This window comes from Aquarana catesbeiana, linkage group LG05, assembly GCF_042186555.1.
Source record: "Aquarana catesbeiana isolate 2022-GZ linkage group LG05, ASM4218655v1, whole genome shotgun sequence".
Lineage (NCBI taxonomy): Eukaryota > Metazoa > Chordata > Amphibia > Anura > Ranidae > Aquarana > Aquarana catesbeiana.
The window spans coordinates 128611854-128634987 of record NC_133328.1 but is presented as its reverse complement, the minus strand read 5'-3'; the positions used below and the strand labels follow the sequence as shown (position 1 = coordinate 128634987).

At 41.3% G+C, this 23134-nt stretch overlaps 1 protein-coding gene across 2 annotated transcripts in view; it reads left to right on the top strand.

Moving 5' to 3' along the window:
• Window positions 1-23134, top strand: part of HACL1 (2-hydroxyacyl-CoA lyase 1) — a 95062-nt gene that overhangs the window by 8047 nt on the left and 63881 nt on the right. For both annotated transcript variants that reach the window (XM_073630185.1, XM_073630186.1), the window contains exons 3-6: window positions 14761-14801; window positions 14945-15025; window positions 18180-18252; window positions 22872-22949. In XM_073630185.1, coding sequence (XP_073486286.1) covers window positions 14761-14801; window positions 14945-15025; window positions 18180-18252; window positions 22872-22949 — 273 coding nt within the window. The remainder of the gene's footprint in view (window positions 1-14760; window positions 14802-14944; window positions 15026-18179; window positions 18253-22871; window positions 22950-23134) is intronic.

Genomic DNA, 23134 nt, shown 5'->3' with positions numbered 1-23134 from the left:
AAAAATGTAAACGTCGCCTATGGAGATTTTTAAGGGTAAAAGTTTGTCGCCGTTCCACGAACGGGCGCAATTTTTGAAGCATGACATGTTGGGTATCAATTTATTTGGCGTAACAATATCTTTCACAATATAAAAAAATGGGCTAACTTTGTACTGTTGTCTTATTTTTTTAAGTCAAAAGTGCTTTTGTAAGACCGCTGCGCAAATACGGTGTGACATAAAGTATTGCAACGACCGCCATTTTATTCTCTAAGGTGTTAGAACCCTCAAACATTTATTTATATATATATATATATATATATATATATATATATATATATATATATATATATATATATATATATATATATATATATATATATATATATATTTTCTAAGTAATTCTCTAGCAAAAAAAAATATTTTAACTTGTAAACACAGTCTGAAAAATAAGCCAGGTCCTTAAACTGATTTTAAAGCTTTGTTTTTTTGTTTTTTTTTAATAACAAACATGTCATACCTCCACAGTGCAGTTTGTTTTGCACAGAGTGGCCCTGATCATCCTCTTCTGGGGTCCCCCGGCGGGGGCTGTCAGCTCCTCCTCGCATCGTATAATCGTATAACCCCCCTAGGAGAAGCGCTCTCCCAGGGGGTTACCTTGCGGGCGCGTTCCCGAGTCCAGCATTTGCGTCCATAGATGCAGAATGTAGGACTATGCCCCGGCGCCAGCGTCATTTGATTTGATTGACAGCAGCGGGAGCCAATGGCTGCGCTGCTATCAATCTATCTAATCAAGAGCCGAGAACCCCGGGCAGAGAGGTATAGCACGTCTCCGCCGAGGGATCAAAGGGGGTCAGGTGAGTAAAACAGGGGGGCTAGGGGACCGGTCACTGTCAGTTATTTCACTTTATTGCATACACGAGGGTTTACAGCCCCTTTTAAGTGGTTAAAGAATAAAACACATGTACATGTACTGTTCCAACACCAGTCAGAATTCATCAGCTACTGATCTTGCTAAGATGGACTGAAATGTTTGCTTTAGGGGTAGCTTCACCCAGACACCAGACACCTGGGGGTACATTTACAGAGACTAGATCAAACAGAATCTGGAGCAGCTGTGCATGGCAACCAATCGGCTTTTGACTTTTATTTTCAAAGCTTAAAACGGAGTTCCACCCAAAAATGGAACTTCCGCTTTAAGTGTTGGTGACCCCCTGACATGCCACATTTGGCATGTCATTTGTTTGTGGGGGGGGGAGCGGGTACCCTGTTTTTACAGGAACCTAGTTCCCACTTCCTCCCCTAGCGCCGCGGCGCCAGAAGGAAGATCATCTCTCCCCCCTCCCTCCCTGCAATCTTCTGGGACATGTCACAGGTTCCAGAAGATTGCCCGGCCATTCACAGCGCAGTGGGGGAGAGGAGCGGGGCTTCATGTGCCCGCATCGCTGGACCGTGGGACAGGTGAGTGTCTGCTTATTAAAAGTCAGCAGCTACACTTTTTGTAGCTGCTGACTTTTAACCACTTCCATACCGGGCCTATTCTGGCACTTCTCACCTACGTGTAAAAATCATAATTTTTTTTGCTAGAAAATTACTCAGAACCTCCAAACATTATATATGTTTTTTTTTTTTTGTTTTTTGTTTTTTTAGCAGACACCATGGGGAATAAAATGGCAGTCATTGCAACTTTTTATCTCACACGGTATTTGCGCAATAATTTTTCAAACGCCTTTTTTTGGGAAAAAAAACATTTTCATGAATTAAAAAATAACAAAACAGTAAAGTTAGCCCAATTTGTTTGTATAATGTGAAAGATGATGTTACGCAAGTAAATAGATACCTAACATATCATGCTTCAAAATTGCGCACACTCATGGAATGGTGCCAAACTTCGGTACTTAAAAATATCCATAGGGGACGCTTTGAACATTTTTACAGGTTACCAGTTTAGAGTTACAGAGGAGGTCTGGTGCTAGAATTGTTGCACACGCTTTAACGCACGTGGCGATACCTCACATGTGTGGTTAGAACGGCGTTTACATATGTGGGCGGGACTTGCGTGTGCGTTCGCTTCTGAGCACAAGCTACCGGGGACAGGGGCGTTTTAAAATTATTATTTTTTTTTTTTTATTATTATTTTACTTAAATTTTTTTTATTTTTACACTTTTTTTTTTTACATTTTTATTTTTTTTAATTTCTTTTATTCCTATTACAAGGAATGTAAACATCCCTTTTAATAGGAATCTATGTGACAGGTCCTCTTTATGGAGAGATGTGGGGTCAATAAGACCCCACATCTCTCCTCCAGGTTGGAAAGAATGAGATCAGTGAAAAAAAATTCACCGATCTCATGCTGACAGCCGCAATCGCAGCTTTGTTGACATCCGGGAACCTGGGCGTGACGTCATAACATCGCGCCCAGGCCTCCAACAGTCATAGAGATGACTGGTGACCATGTGGTCACTGGAAATCTCCATCGTAGTCATCCGGCACCGGCCGATTTCTTTCTCCGGCCCCCCTCTAGCTGCAGGCATCATTCAGATATCACCGCACAAAGTCAAGGACGTCATTTGACTATGTGCGGTAGGGAAGTGTTTTTTAAATTGGTGGAACTCCGCTTTAACTGAACAAGCTGAAGATAGAATCTGGAGCAGCTGTGCAATGTAACCAATAAGTTTCTATCTACTCCAGTTTCAGTAAATTCCCCCTCCTGGACTAATCAAATCTGTTTTACACTTTTCACCCACTGCCCCATCATTGTCATCAACTCCAGGCTCCCTCTTTCTGCTGACGTCTGCCTTGATGGTAGGTCATGTGGTCACGTCAAAGGCAATCTCCTGCTCTGCCTCAACCAACAGTTGTGGTTAGGCTAAAGACCTTAAGCCCATTGTGCCACTGAAATCATGTTATTTCAGTGCGATTTAAAAAAAAAGTAGCGCAAGAACCTTTTTCAAAGTCGCTGCATCTCGAGTCACAATGATTTAAACAGTTCCATTGCTGGCAATGGGTTGCGATTTTTTTTTTTTTTTTTAACTCTCAAAATGCATGACCAATTGCAAAGGTGATTAAATATGTTTGATCTTAGACTAGAATTTGGTTGGCCCTAAGGCCCCGTTCACACCAAAGCAGTTTTTTGCTTGAAGCTTGTAACTCTAAAAATGCTTAACAAGCCAAATCCTATTCATTTCAATTGCCCCTGTTCACATAAGGTGTTCTATTGCCTGAAGTAAAACGCCTGTCACTCAAAGTACACAAACTTCTGTTTTGGCAGATCACAAGCATTTTTGGCCCGTAGACTTCAATAGAAACACCTGATTTGAGCGTTTTCTGCTCAAATAGTGTCCCTCCACCCCTAATCCCCCCCCCCCCCAGTGCTTTCTGTTGGCTAAACAAAAGTGCCTGAAGTTGTAAAATTCTTGTAATACGCATATATAAAACGCTCCAAAGCTCTAATAAAAAAGAAAAAAAGCCAGTAAATCCCTACGCTTAGGTGTGAATGCAGCCTTAGCTTCATTCTTGCTCCTTGCATAGCTTTGCAATATATGCCTGTGATGATTTTGTTTTGGGCAGTAGGGATGAGCTCAGATGTGTTTTGGATTCTAGTCTGAACCCACCAGGAAGCGGTCATTGTACTGAGCCGATCGTAAATGCCTGAGGTATTCCCTGCACACAGCCGCATGTATAAATGCCACTTGTACACTATACAGTGCCTTAAAAAAGTATTCACACCCCTTGAAATTTTCCACATTTTGTCATGTTACAACCAAAAATGTAAATGTATTTTATTGGGATTTTATGTGATAGACCAACACAAAATGGCACATAATTGTGAAGTAGAAGGGAAATGATAAATGGTTTTCAAAGAAAAAATGTGAAAAGTGTGACATGCATTTGTATTCAGCCCCCTTTACTCTGATACCCCTAGATGAGAACAAAATTGAACTTTGTGGCCTAAAAGCAAAACTCTGTGTGGCGGAAAATTAACACTGCACATCACCCTGAATACACCATCCCCACCGTGAAACATGGTGGTGTCAGCATCTGTTGTGGGGATGCTTTTCTTCAGCAGGGACAATGACCCTAAGCTGGTCAGAGTTGATGGGAAGATGGATGGAGACAAATACAGGGCAATCTTAGAAGAAAGCCTGTTAGAGTCTGCAAAAGACTTGAGACTGGGGCGGAGGTTCACCTTCCAGCAGGACAACGGCCCTAAACATACAGCCAGAGCTACAATGGAATGGTTTAGATCAAAGCATATTCATGTATTAGAATGGCCCAGTCAAAGTCCAGACCTAAATTCAAATGAGAATCTGTGGCAAGACTTAAAAAATGCTTTTCACAGACGCTCCATCCAAGCTTGAGCTACTTTGAAAAGAAGATTGGGCAAAAATTTCACTCTAGATGTGCAAATGGTAGAAACCTACCCAAAAAGACTTTCAGCTGTAATTGCAGCGAAACGTGGTTCTACAAAGTATTGATTCAGGGGGGCTGAACACAATTGCACGCCACACTTTTCACATATTTATTTGTAAAAAAATTTGAAAACCATTTATCATTTTCCTTCCACTTCACAATTATGTGCCACTTTGTGTTGGTCTATCCTAATAAAAAACATTCACGTTTTGGGTTGTAACATGACAAAATGTAGAAAATTTCAAGGGGTATGAGTACTTTTTCAAGGCACTGTATGTGCAGCTGCAGGGCGGGGAATATGCTGCCTGAACATGATTGACCCAGTATAAGAGCCAGATTCCTGGCAGGCTCACTCTGGTGGGTTCGGACTAGAATCTAAACACGTCTGGATTCCCGTGGGTACTTAGGGAACTCAGGCAAGTAATTGCCAGACCATTTTTCCTAATTTTTACTGACAGTCTACTGACTGGAATGGTACCAGCTGATTGGAGAAAAGCCAGTGTAGCACCAATATTTAAAAAGGGCCCAAAATACATCCCTGGGAATTAGACCAGTTAGCCTAACATCAATAGTATGTAAACTCTTGGAGGGGATGATAAGGGACTATATACAAAATTTTAGTAATGAGAACGGTATCATTAGCAGTAATCGGCATGGATTCATGAAGAATCGTTCTTGCCAAACCAATCTATTAACCTTCTATGAGGAGATGAGCTGCCATCTAGATAAAGAAAGGCCCGTAGACATGGTATATCTGGATTTTGCAAAAGCATTTGACACAGTTCCCCATAAACGTTTACTGTACAAACTAAGGTCCGTTGGCATAGACCAAAGGGTGAGTAAATGGATTGAAAACTGGCTACAAGGGAGAGTTCAGAGGGTGGTGATAAATGGGGAGTACTCGGAATGGACAGGGGTTCCCCAGAGTTTTGTGTTGGGATCAAACTTATTTAATTTGTTCATAAACAACCTGGAGGATGGGGTAAACAGTTCAATCTCTGTATTTGTGAACGATACTAAGTAAGCAGGGCAATAACTTCTCCACAGGATGTGGAAACCTTGCAAAAAGATCTGAACAAATTAATGGGGTGGGCAACTACATGGCAAATGAGGTTCAATGTAAAAAAATGTAAAGTATTGCATTTGGGTGGCAAAAATATGAATGCAATCTATACACTGGGGGGAGAGGCTCAGCAATGGCATACAAAGCAAACAGAATATTGGCATGCATTAAAAAGGGAATCAACTCCAGAGATAAAACGATAATTCTCCCACTCTACAAGACTCTGGTCCGGCCGCACCTAGAGTATGCTGTCCAGTTCTGGGCACCAGTCCTCAGGAAGGATGTACTGGAAATGGAGCGAGTACAAAGAAGGGCAACAAAGCTAATAAAGGGTCTGGAGGATCTTAGTTATGAGGAAAGGTTGCGAGCACTGAACTTATTCTCTCTGGAGAAGAGACGCTTGAGAGGGGATATGATTTCAATACACAAATACCATACTGGTGACTTCACAATAGGGATAAAACTTTTTCGCACTCATTAAAATTAGAAGAAAAGAGGTTTAACCTTAAACTACGTAGAGGGTTCTTTACTGTAAGAGCGGCAAGGATGTGGCATTCCCTTCCACAGGCGGTGGTCTCAGCGGGGAGCATCGATAGTTTCAAGAAACTATTAGATAAGCATCTGAACGACCACAACATACAGGGATATACAATGTATTACTGACATATAATCACACACATGGGTTGGACTTGATGGACGTGTGTCTTTTTTCAACCTCACCTACTATGTAACTATGTCTGAGCTCATTCCTAATGAGAAATCTTGCAAAGGGGTGTGTGGTTTTTTTTTTTTTTTTTTTTACCTTGATGCAGAGAATATATTAAGTTAAAAAGAAACCTGAAGCCTTTACAGCCACTTTAGGAGCATTCATTCAATTTTCTAATCAGTAGTGGGGTCAATTTGACATTTCAAACATAGTGAGAAGAAAAAAAATATGATGCTGATTTTTTTTTTTTTTTTTTTTTTCTCAAATTTCTAATGTGGTTTTTATCCGGGAACGTCCATTCATCCAAAAATGAATGTTAAAAGCAAAGAAATGTTTAAGCACTTTCAAACTACGTTTGTCAAGTCATCAAATGTTACAAACTTTTGTTCAAAAAGTGTATGGCCAGCTTTATTCTGTAGTCTGTAACTAAGAAGGTTAAGGCAGCAGAAAAGGTGGTTCTGCAACAAAAGCTCTTTAATTCCCTATTGACAGGTGAACTTTAATGGCCACAATTCTTTTAAGGGAAAACCTGTAATAAGAAAAATATGGGGATGCTATTGCTGATCTGCTTCTGAAAAGAGTCACTTACATGCTACGAGCATAGAGAAGCTCAATCGCAGTAATTCCTAATCTGCATAACTGTTGAATTGGCGTGATTGGCCAGGCACATTGTATTTGACAGGGGAGGGTCATTGGTGGGCCTAAAGATCAAAGAACCTCACACAGGCAGTGATAATGGAAGTCCTGTAATAGAACACATTGCAGAAACAGAATTTCACAGTTTGCAATACAGATGATTGCTCCAATATGCAGACACCCACGGTGGATGACACAGAACCTTATTAATATGTGTGTTACTTACCACCCACCTTTATTACAGTGGTAATGAAAAGTGTTTTTCAACCATTTTTTCAAGTGCAGCCACGTGAGTGATGGTCTCCCTGCAGACCCTTGATAGCTTCAAGCATGCCCCCAGATGTGTTTTTTAGTTGGGTGTGTTGTTGTGTGTTTTATATATTCATTTTTAAAGAGTAACTCCACTTTTGTGGGGAAAAAAAAAGATAGATGGATATTATATATATCTCTATCACAAAAGTGAGTACACCCCTCACGTTTTTGTAAATATTTTATTATATCTTTTCATGTGACAACACTGAAGAAATCACATTGCTACAATGTAAAGTAGTGAGTGTACAGCATGTATAACAGTGTAAATTTGCTGTCCCCTCAAAATAACTCAATACATAGCCATTGATGTCCAAACCGTTTGCAACAAAAGTGAGTACACCCCTAAGTGAAAACGTCCAAATTGGGCCCAAGTGGCCATTTTTCCCTCCCCAGTGTCATGTGAATCGTTAGTGTTACAAGGTCTCAGGTGCGATTGGGGAGCAGGTGTGTTAAATTTGGTGTTATCGCTCTCTCTCATACTGGTCACTGGAAGTTCAACATGGCACCTCATGGCAAAGATCTCTCTAAGGGATCCTTTCCAACAATCCACTCCCACTCTCTGATCACCACCTTATTAGTTTTGCTCTCTCCCTGTCTTCCACCTCCTCTCCCTCCAACCGTCTAACAGTTACACGTAGAAACCTTCGCCACCTCAACCCTTCTCTTCTCTACTCTGCTACTGATCACCTCTATGACAAAATCTCACCTCTGTCCTGCCCCAACCTAGCTACTTTCATCTACAACAGCTCACTGTCTTCCTCCCTAGACGAGCTTGCCCCCCTCACTACACACAGAATTAGGCCCCGACTGCTACAACCCTGGCAAACAGATGACACCAGAAGTCTCAGAAAACGTAGCCGCGCTCTTGAGCGCCTGTGGCATAAGACTAAGATCCAGGAAGACTTCACACAATATAAATCTGCCCTCCTAAAATACTATTCCTGCCTTCACACTGCCAAACAGACCTACTTTATCACACTCATTAACACCTTCTCATCCAGTCCACGTCAACTCTTCTCTACCTTCAACGCTCTACTCTGTCCTCCACTGCCCTCACTCCCTGGAGATTGCCAATTGCTTCAAAACTAAGATTGGCAATCGCCTCATGAATTGTATCAATGCGCAAAAACCTCCCCCATGCAACACCCCATGTCCACAGATACAATCTTTACTTCGCTTATTCAACCCTGCTACTATTACTGAGGTTGCTAAACTTTTATCTAACACTCATCTAACCACCTGCCCCCTGGATCCTACTCCCTCGCAAATGCTACGCTCACCCTCTGACTCGATTCTACACTCTCTAACTCGCATTTTCAACCTCTCCCTCTCTTGTGGCATCTTCCCAAACTCTCTAAAACATGCGCTAGTCACCCCCATACTTAAAAAGCCCTCACTGGACCCCACCAATCTCAACAACTTACGTCCCATCTCCTTACTCTCCTTCTCCTCCAAACTTCTCTACAACCGACTAAGCGACCATCTGACCATGAATAAACTTCTTGATCCCCTTCAGTCCGGTTTTCGCACTCAACACTCCACGGAAACTGCTCTCCTTAAACTCTCAAATGACCTACTAATGGCTAAAACCAGTGGACACTATTCTGTACTACTTCTCCTGGATCTCTCTGCTGCCTTTGACACAGTGGACCACCCCCTCCTCCTCAAAAAACTCCTCCTTTGGTCTCTGTGACTCTACTCTTAGCTGGTTCTCATCTTACCTATCCCACCGCTCCTTCAGTGTCACTTACAACTCTACTTCCTCCTCTCCTCTTCCTTTCTCCGTTGGTCCCCCAAGGTTCTGTTCTTGGACCTCTCCTTTTCTCAATCTACACCACCTCCCTGGGTCAGTTGATTGCCTCCCACAGCTTTAAATATCATCTCTACGCTGATGACACCCAAATCTATCTCTCCACCCCCAGCTCTCTCCATCTGTCTCCTTACGCATTACCACCTTACTAGCAGACATATCAGCCTGGATGTCACATCACTTCCTCAAACTCAACCTATCCAAAACCGAGCTCATGATATTTGCTCCCTCAGGTGCCACTTCCCCTGATTTCTCTGTCAATATCAACGGCTCAACTATCAACCCATCTCCCCATGCCAAGGTCCTAGGTGTAATCCTGGACTCTGAACTAACCTTTCGACCCCACATTCTATCACTATCCAAAACTTGCCGCCTCAATCTCCGCAACATCTCCAAGATACGCCCCTTCCTAACCAATGTCACCACAAAGCTTCTAATCCACTCCCTGGTCATCTCCCGCCTCGTCTACTGTAACTCCCTCCTCATTGGTTTACCTCTAAATAGGCTATCCCCACTTCAGTCCATCATGAACGCTGCTGCCAGGCTCATCCACCTCACAAACCACTCAGCGTCTGCTACACCCCTCTGCCAATCCCTCCATTGGCTGCCACTCAGTCACTGAATTAAATTCAAGATACCAACTATAACTTACAAAGCCATCCACAACCTGGCTCCCAGCTACATCTCTAACCTTGTCACAAAATACCAACCTAATCATTCTCTTCGCTCCTCCCAAGACCTCCTGCTCACAAACTCCCTTGTCACCTCATCCCATGCTCGCCTATAGTACTTCTCCAGAGCCTCTCCTATCCTCTGGAATGCTCTACCCCAATCCGTCTGATTTTCTCCTACTTTATCCACTTTCAGACGATCCCTGAAAACTCATCTCTTCAGAGAAGCCTATCTGGCCCCCACCTAACAACTGTACATTTATCTTCTCAATCAGCACATCACCCACAGTTATTACCTCTTGTATCTCTTGACCTTCCCTCTTAGATTGTAAGCTCTAAGGAGCAGGGCCCTCTGATTCCTACTGTATTAAAGTGTATTGTATTTGTACTGTCTACCCTCAAGTTGTAAAGCGCTACGTAAACTGTTGGCTCTATATAAATCCTGTATAATAATAATAATAATAATAATAATAATAATAATTGTTGCTCTACATAAAGATGGCCTAGCTATAAGAAGATTGGCAAGACCCTGAAACTGAGCTGCAGCATGGTTGCCAAAACCATACAGCGGTTTAACAGGACAGGTTCCACTTACAACAGGCCTCGCCATGGTCAACCAAAGAAGTTGAGTGCACGTGCTCAGCGTCATATCCAGAGGTTGTTTTTGGGAAATGGATGTATGAGTGCTGCGAGCATTGCTGCAGAGGTTGAAGGGGTGGGGGGTTCAGCCTGTCAGTGCTCAGACCATACACAGCACACTGCATCAAATTGGTCTGCATGGCTGTTGTATCAGAAGGAAGCCTCTTCTAAAGATGTTACACAAGAAAGCCCACAAACAGTTTGCTGAATACAAGCAGACTAAGGACTGGAACTTATTTGGTTCAGATGATGTCAAGTGTGTGTGGCGACAACCAGGTGAGGAGTACAAAGACAAGTGTTTCTTGCCTACAGTCAAGCATGGTGGTGGGATTGTCATAGTCTGGGGCTGCATGAGTGCTGCCGACACTGGGGAGCTACAGTTCATTGAGGGAACCATGAATGCCAACATGTATGTGACATACTGAAGCAGAGCATGATCCCCTCCCATCAGAGACTGGGCCGCAGGGCAGTATTCCAACATAACGACCCCAAACACACCTGCAAGACGACCACTGCCTTGCTAAAGAAGCTGAGGGTAAAGGTAATGGACTGACCAAGCAAGTCTCCAGACCTAAACCCTATTGAGCATCTGTGGGGCATCCTCAGATGAAAGGTGGAGGAGTTAACATCCACCAGCTCCGTGATGTCGTCATGGAGGAGTGGAAGAGGACTCCAGTGGCAACCTGTGAAGCTCTGGTGATTTCCATGCCCAAGAGGGTTAAGGCAGTGCTGGAAACTAATGGTGGCCACACAAAATACTGACACTTTTGGACCAATTTGGACATTTTCACTTAGGGGTGTACTCACTTTTGTTGCCAGCGGTTTAGACATTAATGGCTGTGTGTTGAGTTATTTTGAGGGGACAGCAAATTTACACTGTTATACAAGCTGTACACTCACTACTTTACATTGTAGCAAAGTGTCATTTCTTCAGTGTTGTCACATGAAAAGATATAATAAAATATTTACAAAAATGTGAGGGGTGTACTCACTTTTGGGAGATACTGTGTGAGTGTGTATATACAACCCCTGGCAAAAATTATGGAATCACCAGTCCCTGAGGATGTTCCTTCAGTTGTTTATTGTTTGTAGAAAAAAAGCAGATCACAGACATGGCCAAAAACTAAAGGAATTTCAAATGGCAACTTTTTGGCTTTAAGAAACACTAAAAGAAATCAAGAAAAATAATTGTGGTGGCCAGTAACAGTTAGATCTATAGAACAAGCACAGGGAATAAATTATGGAATCAGTCAATTCTGAGGAAAAAATTATGGAATCACCCTGTAAATTTTCATTACAAACACTAACACCTGCATCAGATTAAATCTGCTTGTTAGTATGTAGGTAAAGAGGGTAAATCATCACGCAGTGTTGCACAAGATGTTGATTGTTCACAGTCGGCTGTGTCTAAAACATGGACCAAATACAAACAACATGGGAAGGTGGTTAAAGGCAAGCATACTGGTATACCAAGGAAGACATCAAAGCGTCAAGACAGAAAACTTAAAGCAATATGCCTGGAAAACAGAAAATGTACAACAAAACAAATGAGGAACAAATGGGAGGAAACTGGAGTCAACATCTGTGACCGAACTGTAAGAAACCGCCTAAAGGAAATGGGATTTACATACAGAAAAGCTAAAAGAAAGCCATCTCTAACACCTAAACACAAAAAAACAAGGTTACAATGGGCTAAGGAAAGGCAATCGTGGACTGTGGATGATTGGATGAAAGTCATATTAAGTGATGAATCTCGAATCTGCATTGGGCAAGGTGATGATGTTGGAACTTTTGTTTGGTGCCGTTCCAATGAGATTTATGCAGACGACTGTCTGAAGGAAACATGCAAATTTCCACAGTCAATTATGATATGGGGCTGCATGTCAGGTAAAGGCACTGGGGAGATGGCTGTCATTAAATCTTCAATAAATGCACAGGTTTACATTGAAATTTTGGACACTTTTCTTATCCCATCTATTGAAAGGATGTTTGGGGATGATGAAATCATTTATCAAGATGATAATGCATTTTGCCATAGAGCAAAAACTGTGAAAAAATTCCTTGAAGAAAGACACATAAGGTCAATGTCATGGCCTGCAAACAGTCTGGATCTCAATCCAATTGAAAATCTGTGGTGAAAGTTAAAGAAAATGGTCCATGACAAGGCTCCAACCTGCAAAGATGATTTGGTAACAGCAATCAGAGAAGGCTGGAGCCAGATTGATGAACAGTACTGCTTATCACTCATTAAGTCAATGCCTCAGAGACTACAAGCAGTTATAAAAGCCAGAGGTGGTGCAACAAAGTACTAGTGATGTGTTGGAGTGTTATTTTGTTTGTTTTTCATGATTCCATAATTTTTTCCTCAGAGTTGAGTGATTCCATAATTTATTCCCTGTGCTTGTTCTATAAATCTAACTGTTTACTGGCCACCACAATTATTTTTCTTGATTTCTTTTAGTGTTTCTTAAAGCCAGAAAGTTGCCATTTGAAATGCCTTTAGTTTTTGGCCATGTCTGTGATCTGCTTTTTTTTCTACAACGATAAACAACTGAAGGAACATCCTCAGGGACTGGTGATTCCATAATTTTTGCCAGGAGTTGTACATAAACAATTGCAACAAGTCATATTGTGATTGAATGTTACCTTTCCTTTTCAGTCTGCAGCGCTGTAATTTTCTGTAAAACACAATGCAATATGGAAACCTGGAGACGTATACAGAAGGTGTACAGAACGCCCCCAGAAATGTAATTTCCTGCTTTAGTGATTCGCTTACTGATTTTCCTCGAAGTCTGCACTAGGATACAAGTCAGATTCTAGGCATTCCCTGCAACAAAAATGACATTTTTGGTAATATTCTCCCAAAGAGAAATCACGTCTCAAGGGATGCAAACCTTGCAATTTTCCTTATTAGAGCCCTGCAAGTACAGCAGCTGGCTGATAGTTCTAAAATCACTCCCATGCACATTTATTTAGCACATGGACATAGACAAACATTCTTCAGAATAACAAAGGGTAGGAATCTACAACACAGTTTGTTAAAATCCTTGCAATGTACATGATCACCCAGGGGGGGATGTTGTGTGTGTGTGTGTGTGTGGTTTTTGTTTGTTTGGTTTTTTTTTTTTTTTTTTTTTAACAAAAGTAAAATTTACTCTAAGTTTTTTACGCATAACAAAGGCAAAAGGAGACCACGACGTTGACCAAGAGAACAGTTACGGGTCAGGAATATTCCTACCCAAAGTCACATTATGGCTACATCAGTTGGATCAGTCATATATGTGATACATTAAAGTGACATTTAAAAAAAAAACAAAAAACTATTATTAATTATAAAATTAGATTGTGGGTTATTTAAGGGTTCCAAACTTTTTTGAACATTTTCATAGTCCACCAGCATGGCAGACTTTTTTTTTTTTTGTGTTACTTAGGTACCAAGTCACTTTGTTTATTAGATTGATTAGTTGATAAATAATAATTTTCAGATGATCCCATCGTATATGTATCTATCTTGTTATAGCCTCTAAAGCTTACTATAGGTCAGATATATCATTACAGTACTGTATACCAATGTAACTGTGGCTTATGGTCTGTAGTGATTTTCATAACCCGATCCACAGTATTTTAACCACTTCCGGAACGCCGCACGCCGATATACATCCTTACTTTGACTGGGGATATCGTTCCTATGGCAGCAGTTAGCCGCCATAACCCCGGTATCCTCTTGTTTGGCCGGCGGTCCAGTTTTTGATAAGAGCGGTCTCTGCGACAGATTCGCCGCAAGATTACTTTTATCGGCTCCACCGCTTACCGCATCCGCCGGCATCGGTGTAGGTGATCGGATCTTCACCCTGGCTGGGCATTGAGATGAGTGAGGGGAAGATGGCCCCAACCCGTCTCCATAACAATGCAGGGCGGAAGCGACGTCAAAAACGTCACTTCCACCCACAGCTCTTAAAGGGCCATTTTTTAAATTTATTTTTAAATGACAATTTTTTATTTAATTTATTTATTGCATTTAAATGTAAATGAGATCTGAGGTCTTTTTGACCTCAGATCTCATGTTTATAGGAAATAGGAATAAAAGTGACACAATTTATTTTATTTTTTAAAAACGGTGTAAAAATAAAAAGTAGAATAAAATAAATAAGGGGAAAAATTTTTTTTTTAAACTTGCCACGTCCCGCCGAGCTTGCGTGCAGAAGCGAATGCATACGTGAGTAGCGCCCACATATGATAAGTGTTCAAACCATACATGTGAGGTATCACTGCGATCGGTAGAGTGAGAGCAATAATTCTAGCCCTAGAACTCCTCTGTAACTTAAAACATGTAACCTGTAGATTTTTTTTAAAAAAAGCTCAACTAAAAAAAGTGCGCTTGTAAGACCGCTGCGCAAATACAGTGTGACAAAGTATTGCAACGACCACCATTTTATTCTCTAGGGTGTTAGGAAAAAAATGTATAATGTTTGGGGGTTCTAAGTAATTTTCTAGCAAAAAAAACTTTTTATATTTTTTATCTTGCTTTAGGCATGCTATGCTGCCTCAGCCGTGGGATATCTTACAGGCAGGTAAGGTTTATAGAATATATTTTTAAACAAACTTGTAAAAATGTAAATGACATATTAGTATTTCATACTTCCCAATTGCTGCTAACAGGTGGAATATTCTATCAGACCTGCACATATAATAGTTGTTGGTTTTTATTTTTCAGACCTGCCGTGTGCCTTGTGGTGTCTGGACCCGGTCTCATTAATACCCTCAGTGGGATGGCAAATTCTAATATGAACTGCTGGTAATATCACTTATCTTCTAAGAGCCAGGATATTCAGATGATTGATTGTCATAATAATGGTCATTAGAACATAGAGCACATAGTTGTGATTTACTGTAGATTCTGTTTGTTGCTTATTAAAGTCCCCCACCCTCAGCCAAATCTTTGATCACCGGCAGTTGATAATGTAATAGGCACTCCTAAACTATGAGATTTTATGAAGATGCTCCAATAGGTATTTAAAGATTTGAACATAATTCTATGGTAGCACCCATAAGGCTAAAGGCGGCTATAGAGGAGTTGAATTTAGATCCATGTATGTGCAGGCTGGTTGTACTGAAATCCATCTATCGATCAACTTCAGAACAACCAGCCTGTTTTATTTTTTTTTTCATGAAATCGCTGCCGGAACTATAGCTGCCAGCGGCAGCTGATGGCTGGGAAACCTTCCATTGTCAGATTATAAAAGCACAGTGGGAGGGATTCCCCCATCAACACTGACTGTGTTAAAAGGGGAAACAAGCAATTATCTTTCCTTCAACCTGTGGTTGAAGAAAAGAAAATTGCATAATGTATGGCCTGTCTTAGTTCTCCCAGGCAGTTGAGGGGCAACCATTTGTCAAACTCTCTGAAAAAATTCAATGGGACTATGCCACAAGTGCATTCCAAATGTGGCTATGATGGTTAGGATGTGGTAGTTCATTGGAAAATCCCATTGGAAATGTAAAAAACCCCATAAACTCTCATTTGGAAGACTGCAGTATTACCTCCTGTATGCCTGTGAACTGGCTGTAAACCGCCTCTGTAAAAGCCATCCATTGGGCATCGCTTTTCGGAGCGGAGGTAGAGTCTGCCAACCATTTGAATATTTGAATGAGCACCAAAGCTGCTTGTAGACATTTAAATGGTGTCTGGCTTTGCATGCATGACCTGTCTGCCAAACATCCCTTTATAACTATAGATCTTTGTACAAAAATGCTAATTTATATTGGGCAAATGTGCATGTTTGTGCCTTTAGAGGAGAGAGGCTCAGCACAGTGGGGGCACTGGCTGTTTCAGGGAAACAATAGTGTTTGCATTGGAGAATCCATCAGTTGATCAAATTAAAGACCAGCATGCTCGGCCTGGAAGAGTTGGTGTCATGGAGGAAGCTTCCATAATTTGGCACATTCTCCCAGCCTACCATAAACAGCCAGACTGGGCAGCCTTCTTCAATATCCATGATCGATTTTACATGCACAGTTCTGTACAACTGAATAATATAAATGAATGTATTCTGTAAAACCACTTCCTACATATTTCCCTAAAATCTTGTGTGTAAAAGAAGGAAGAGCGAAAGAGACCTCCTACCCCCTCCTGTTATCTTAGGTACTGGCCTATACGGTGCATCCGGAAAGTATTCACAGCGCTTCACTTTTTAAACCTTTTGTTATGTTACAGCCTTATTCCAAAATGGATTAAATTCATTATTTTCCTCAAAATTCTACAAACCCTACAAGGACAATGTGAAAGAAGTTTGTTTGAAATCTTTGCAAATTTATTAAAAATAAAAAAACAAAAATATCACATGTACATAACTATTCATAGCATTTGCCATGGCACTCAAAATTGAGCTCAGGTGCATCCTGTTTCCACTGATCATCGTTGAGCTATTTCTACAACTTGATTGGAGTCCACCTGTGGTATATTCAGTTGATTGGACATGATTTGGAAAGGCACACCTGTCTGTATAAGGTCCCACAGTTAACAGTGTAATGCAGAGCAAAAACCAAGCCATGAAATCCAAGGAATTGTCTGTAGACCTCTGAGACAGGATTATATCAAGGCACAGATCTAGGGAAGGGTACAGAAAAATGTCTGCAGAATTGAAGATCCCAATGAGTACATTGGCCTCCATCATCCATAAATGGAAGAAGTTTGGAACCACCAGGACTCTTCCGAGCAGCCTGCCCAGCCAAACTGAGCGATCGGGGGAGAAAGGCCTTAGTCAGAGAGGTGACCAAGAACCTGATGATTACTCTGATAGAGCTCCAGCATTTCTCTGTGGAGAGAGCAGAACCTTCCAGAAGAACAACCATCTCTGCAGCACTCCAACAATCAGGCATATATGGTAGAGTGGCCAGATGGAAGCCACTCCTCAGTAAAAGGCACATGACAGCTTGCCTGGAGTTTGCCAAAAGGCACCTGAAGGACTCTCAGACCATGAGAAACAAAATTCTCTGGTCTGATGAAACAAAGATTGAACTTTGGCCTGAATGGCAAGCGTCATGTCTGGAGGAAACCAGGCACTGCTCATCATTTGGCCAATACCATCCCTCAGTGAAGCATGGTGGTGGCAGCATCATGCTGTGGGGTTGTTTTTCAGCGGCAGGAACTGGGAGACTAGTTAGTATTGAGAGAAAGATGAATGCAGCAATGTACAGAGACATCCTTGATGAAAACCTGCTCCAGATCACTCTGGGCCTCAGACTGGGGCAAAGGTTTATCTTCCAACAGGGCAAGGACCCTAAGAACACAGTCACGATAACAAAGCAGTGGCTACAGGACAACTCTGTAAATGTCCTTGCGTGGCCCAGACTTAACCCCAATTGAACATCTCTGGAGAGATCTGAAAATGGCTGTGCAGCGACACTCCCCATCCAACTTGATGGAGCTTGAGAGGTCCTGTAAAGAAGAATGGGAGAAACTGCCCAAAAATAGGTGTGCCAAACTTGTAGCATCATACTCAAAAAGACTTGAGGCTGTAATTGGTGCCTCAAAAGGAAAAAGCAAAGGCTGTGAATACTTATGTATATGGGATTTTTTTTTTCGTTTTTTTATTTTTAATACATTTGCTAAGGTTTCAAACAAACTTATTTCATGTTGTCATTTTGGGGTATTATTTGTAGAATTTTGAGGAAAATAATGAATTGAATCTGTTTTGGAATAAGGCTGTAACATAAAAAAATGTTGAAAAAGTGAAGCACTGTGAATACTTTCCGGATGCACTGTATAGGCTGATCACAGATAAGGCCAGACTTCATTGGTCATCTGCTCTTCAGTAGATGTTCAAGGGATAATAAATCAGCCAGTAAACTGATAAGTAGCTTTGTTGTTCAGTAAGCGTGAAGAATATCAGTTATTTGTTATGGGTTTTTCTTTTGACTATATTCATTGTTGTATTTCTTTTTGTTAGGCCTCTGATTGTCATAGGTGGATCTTCTGATTCTAATCAAGAAACAATGGGAGCATTTCAAGAGTTTCCCCAGGTACATAGTGGGTGGTCAATCTCAATTTGTTATATGATTATCAAACCAGATATATATTTTGTAAAGTCAGATTTACGCCACTCTTACTTGAAGGGGATCTGTCAAAAAGTAAATACTAGCCTCTTACAGAAAGCTTAGCAATACTGAAAAGTGTCTTACAGCCACCGATCAGATTTAGACCCACCATGGAAGTTTCACTGATTGATAATACACAATGTACAACATATACTTAAGGTTAGAATTGTAGTGACCATTCTACATACTATTGGGATTCTGACTGCAGTGAATTGCAGAGAGCCAAGATTAAAGTGTGTGAAAACCCCAACAATGAAATTCTCTTGCTAACCTGATTAAGCCTAGGTTTCCACTATTACGACCTGAAAGTCATGTGATTTTTGCCTCAATTTTTTGCTGCGATTTTTGACATGATGTTGATGCGACTTGAAGCAATGCCTGTGTATTCTTAATGTCTATGGACCTCAAGTCGCATCAAAGTGGGACCAAAGTAGTGCAGGACTACTCTAAGTCGCTGCGACTTGAAGTAGCACAGATATGAATGGTACTCAGTGGAAATCATGGGGTACGACTTGTCATGCGACTTTGCAGTCCCCAGTCGCATGGCAAGTCGCAATAGTGGAAATGTAGCCTTAACCGCTTGCTGACCAGCCGTCGACATTATACTGCGGCAGGTCGGCACGATCCCAGGGGCCGTCGTAGCTATACTTCGGCTCCTTTAAGCGGGATAGCAGGCCTGCGCCCACTGCACTGCAGGGATGCCGATGCTCGTGGCCAACAATCACGATGACCGCCTGTCACGAGCGAACGCAGGCACGAGAGGCAGAACAGGGACGTGTGTGTAAACACACACATCCCTGTTCTGTGAGGAGTGACAGATCGTGAGTTCCTAATAGCTAGGAACCACGATCTGTCATCCCCTCTAGTCAGTCCCCTCCCCCTACAGTTAGAACACACAGTCAGGGAACACAGTTAACCTCTTGATCGCCCCCTAGTGTTAACCCCTTCCCTGCCAGTGACATTTATACAGTAATCTGTGCATTTTTTTTATAGCACTGATCACTGTATAATTGTCAATCGTCCCAAAAATGTGTCAAGTGTCCGCCATAATGTCACAGTCACAATAAAAATCGCAGATCACCGCCATTACTAGTAAAAAAAAAAAAATTATAATAATTATATTATATTATTATAATTATAATAATAAAAATGCCATAAATCTTTTCCCGATCGCGTGCACGAGAGCCAGCATGGGGATTTGCGTGTGTGTCTTGTCCGAGGAGAGGAGACTAAGTAGGAACAACGATCTGTCTCCTCTCCTAGTCAGTCCTATCCCTATACAGTTACAACACACCCAGAGAACACACAGTTAACCCCTTGATCGCCCCCTAGTGTTAACCCCTTCCCAGCCAGTGACATTTATACAGTAATCGGTGCATATTTATAGCACTGATCGCTGTATAAATGTCAATGGTCCCAAAAGTGTCTGATCTGTCCGTCGCAGTACCGATAAAAAACGCAGATCACCGCCATTATTAGTAAAAAAAAATAAAAATGCCATAAATCTTTCCCATAGTTTGTAGACGCTATAACTTTTGCACAAACCAATCAATATACGCTTTATTGCGATTTTATTATTACCAAAAATATGTAGAAGAATACATATCGGCTTAAACTAAGAACAAAATTTGCTTTTTTAAAAAACAAAATGGGGGATATTTATTATAGCAAAAAGTACAACATATTGTGTTTTTTTTTTTTTCCCCAAAATTGTCGCTCTTATTTTTGTTTTTAGCGCAAAAAATAAAAACCGCAGAGATGATCAAATACCACCAAAAGAAAGCTCTATTTGTGGGAAAAAAAGCATGTCAATTTTGTTTGGGTACAGCACGCAATTGTCAATTAAAGCGACGCAGTGCAGTATCGCAAAAAATGCTTTGGTCATTGAGCATCCAAATCTTCCGGGGCTGAAGTGGTTAATCTACATTGAAAATTGAAAGTGTTTTGTTACTGTGTATTAGTTTGCTATGTTAAACAAAAACAGTTGATCCTTCTAGAAATCCAGGGAGCTCCTATTTTTTGTGCGCTTTGCCTGTAATGCCTAATTTACTTCTGTGGACTACTGACTACCCGGCCTTCCCCCAGCCCCCCAGCTCCCAAAAACACACACACGTTATGGAACTGAGATTCTACCATTATCACTCATTAACACACAAGTACCCCAAGTGGAGGAGACCTAAAATTAACATTGCTCTTTAAGTCCAGCGTATCAAACTGGTGTTTTATGGGTTAAAGAAATGAATGCGTTCCCAGCTGTTCTCCAGTTGATACATTACACTTCCTTATGTAGGTTTTTAGATTAATAATTCAGGAAACGTGACCTCTTTCTCTGGGGTTAAAAGAGAATTTTGAACCTCCCCCCCAAAAAAATATACTCACCGAGGTGGATGCAGCATCAGAACAATGTTCCCCGCTGCCTCTTCGCTGAGAACCGAGTGACCAAACACCGCTGATCTCTGTTCTCCCTTCTGCTTTGAGCACAGGGCAGTCACTGGCTCTCTGCTCTGCCCCTCCAGACCTCACTGAAAAGAGAATCTGAGAGCTGACCCCTGACATGAACCACCTCCATCCCTAAACATAACAGAGAAATGACAGTCGCCCCTGGGACTTTAAATGAGGTGCTCATGATGATCAAAAAGGTGAACAAGTATAAGAGTAAAAAGTTTATTGAATGGTAGCAACATCATCCAACGTAAGACATGAGCATGGGTGACAACTTCATAAAACAGCAACATAGCAATATAATCCTTAGAACATAGCCATAATAATGTAATAACACAAGTAATACAGATATGCATGATACATCTCTAACCCGACGCGTTTCACAAGCTTTCCTCACTTCATCAGGAGCTGATGTGCATATTTGATGTCTGTAAATACAGATAAAGTATATATTAGAGTATCTGTTATGATTGGACAAAAGCAAGAAGCCTGAACCGATCATCCCATACTTACTTGTCAGACGAATAGGCTTCAAAGACTGAACCCAAAACAGGGGTTGGCAGAGGGCATCTCCCCTGGGAGCTGAAGGGACGGAGAACTCAGCAAGGAGGACCGAGGCCAGACGTAGGGGGCAGCATGGTAAAAAAACGGAAAGGAATGTGTGGACCCAAAATGCTCCCATAAATCTTGCAGGGCATACTCACTATATATAGAATATATAAGTATAGAGTATGTATGTAAGTTTGGATGGAAATGTCTGAGAGTATGAAATAATATACATTGTTGTACAGGATTCAAAGGTATCCTACAGAGAAAGTCTGGGGTGACTACGATGGCAATAACATAAGGGTGTAAGGAAATATGTACTTAGTACAAAGTATATACAGGTGTCCTGCAGAGAATGGGGAGAAAAAAAGGGTATAGAAAGAGGGTATGGAGTAAAGTGGAGAAGGGCAAATGAAAAAAATAGTGAAGAAAAGGAAGGAGAAGTGGGGGAGTGAGGAAATGCAACAAGGTGAAGTGGGAAGTAACAGAAGTAAAGGATAAGTGGACTGGGGGTATGGCGAAAAAAATCAGAAAAAAGAGGAAAAATAGTGAAAAAAATGTGTGTTGGGATGTGGATCAAATACACAGGGTGTACATATGGAAATTAATAAACAATGGGATTGAAAGTGTATCAGAAGTACCTACCGGTGTGGTTGAGCCTCCCGCCTGTGTGTTGAAGGGACACAATGGAAAGAGAGTGGAGTGCTGAGCTGTTCAGGGGGTGGGAGCGGCTAGCTCAGTCTCCCAGCAGCTCGCTGAGAGGCTGAACCAGCTGCCGGCCCAGGCTGCTGGGTGAATCCAGACTGTAGAGTCAGGATTGATCCAGTGCCTGGACTGGCTGAGTGACAGTTGAAAATGGGTCGCAGGAGTGCAGAACAAAATGCACTCCTGTGATCCATAGGAGAAGTAAGGCCAAAAAAGCTTTGTCCATACTACTCCTTTAACCACTTGACGACCAGCAATAGTTAGCACCAGACCTCTTGTGTAACACTAAAGTGGCAACCTGTAAAGGCCTTTAAAGCGTCGGCAATGGAGATTTTTAAATAACGTAGTTTGGCGCCATTCCATGAGTGTGCGCAGTTTTAAAGCATGACACGTCCTGTATCTATTTACTTGGCATAACACCATATTTTCTATTTTGACAAAAAAAATGGTATTCTATTCTGTTTTTGTGCATTAAAATTCATGAGTGTATCTTTTTTCCAAAAAAAAAAAAATTGTTTGAAAAAATAACGTGTCACATAAAAATTGCAAAACCCATCATTTTATTTTCTAGGTCCTCTGCTTAACAAAAAAAAATATGTTTGGGGGTTCTAAGTCATTTTCTAGCATAAAATACTGATTTTAAATGTAAATAAAGTGTGTCAGAAAAGGCTCGTTCCTAAAGTGGTTAAGCATAGTAAGATGCAATATGTACTATAATGTTATATTACAAAATGCCATCATCTTTCCCTGGAATTAGGTTTGTGTGGCCCTCAGTAGAATGAGGGCCAGTTTAGTCTTGTTTAGATGGTCAAGCTAACTATCTATCTAAAATCTTTTATTTTGTATTTTAGGTGGAAACCTGTCGACTGTACAGTAAATTTTCTGCCAGACCCAGCAGCTTGGAAGCCATACCCATTGTTATTGAGAAGGTATGTTCTATGTTCAGTTGTGGTCATGTTCTACTATCGGAATGTCTTGTATTAGGCCTCCTGCACACAGGAGTAAAAAAAAATAATTTTAAAGTGTTTGTTTTTTTTGTTTTTGCGGATCTGAATGCAGGTATATTGTTTTCAATGGGGACATGCACACAGGAACATAAACCTGAACTATGTCC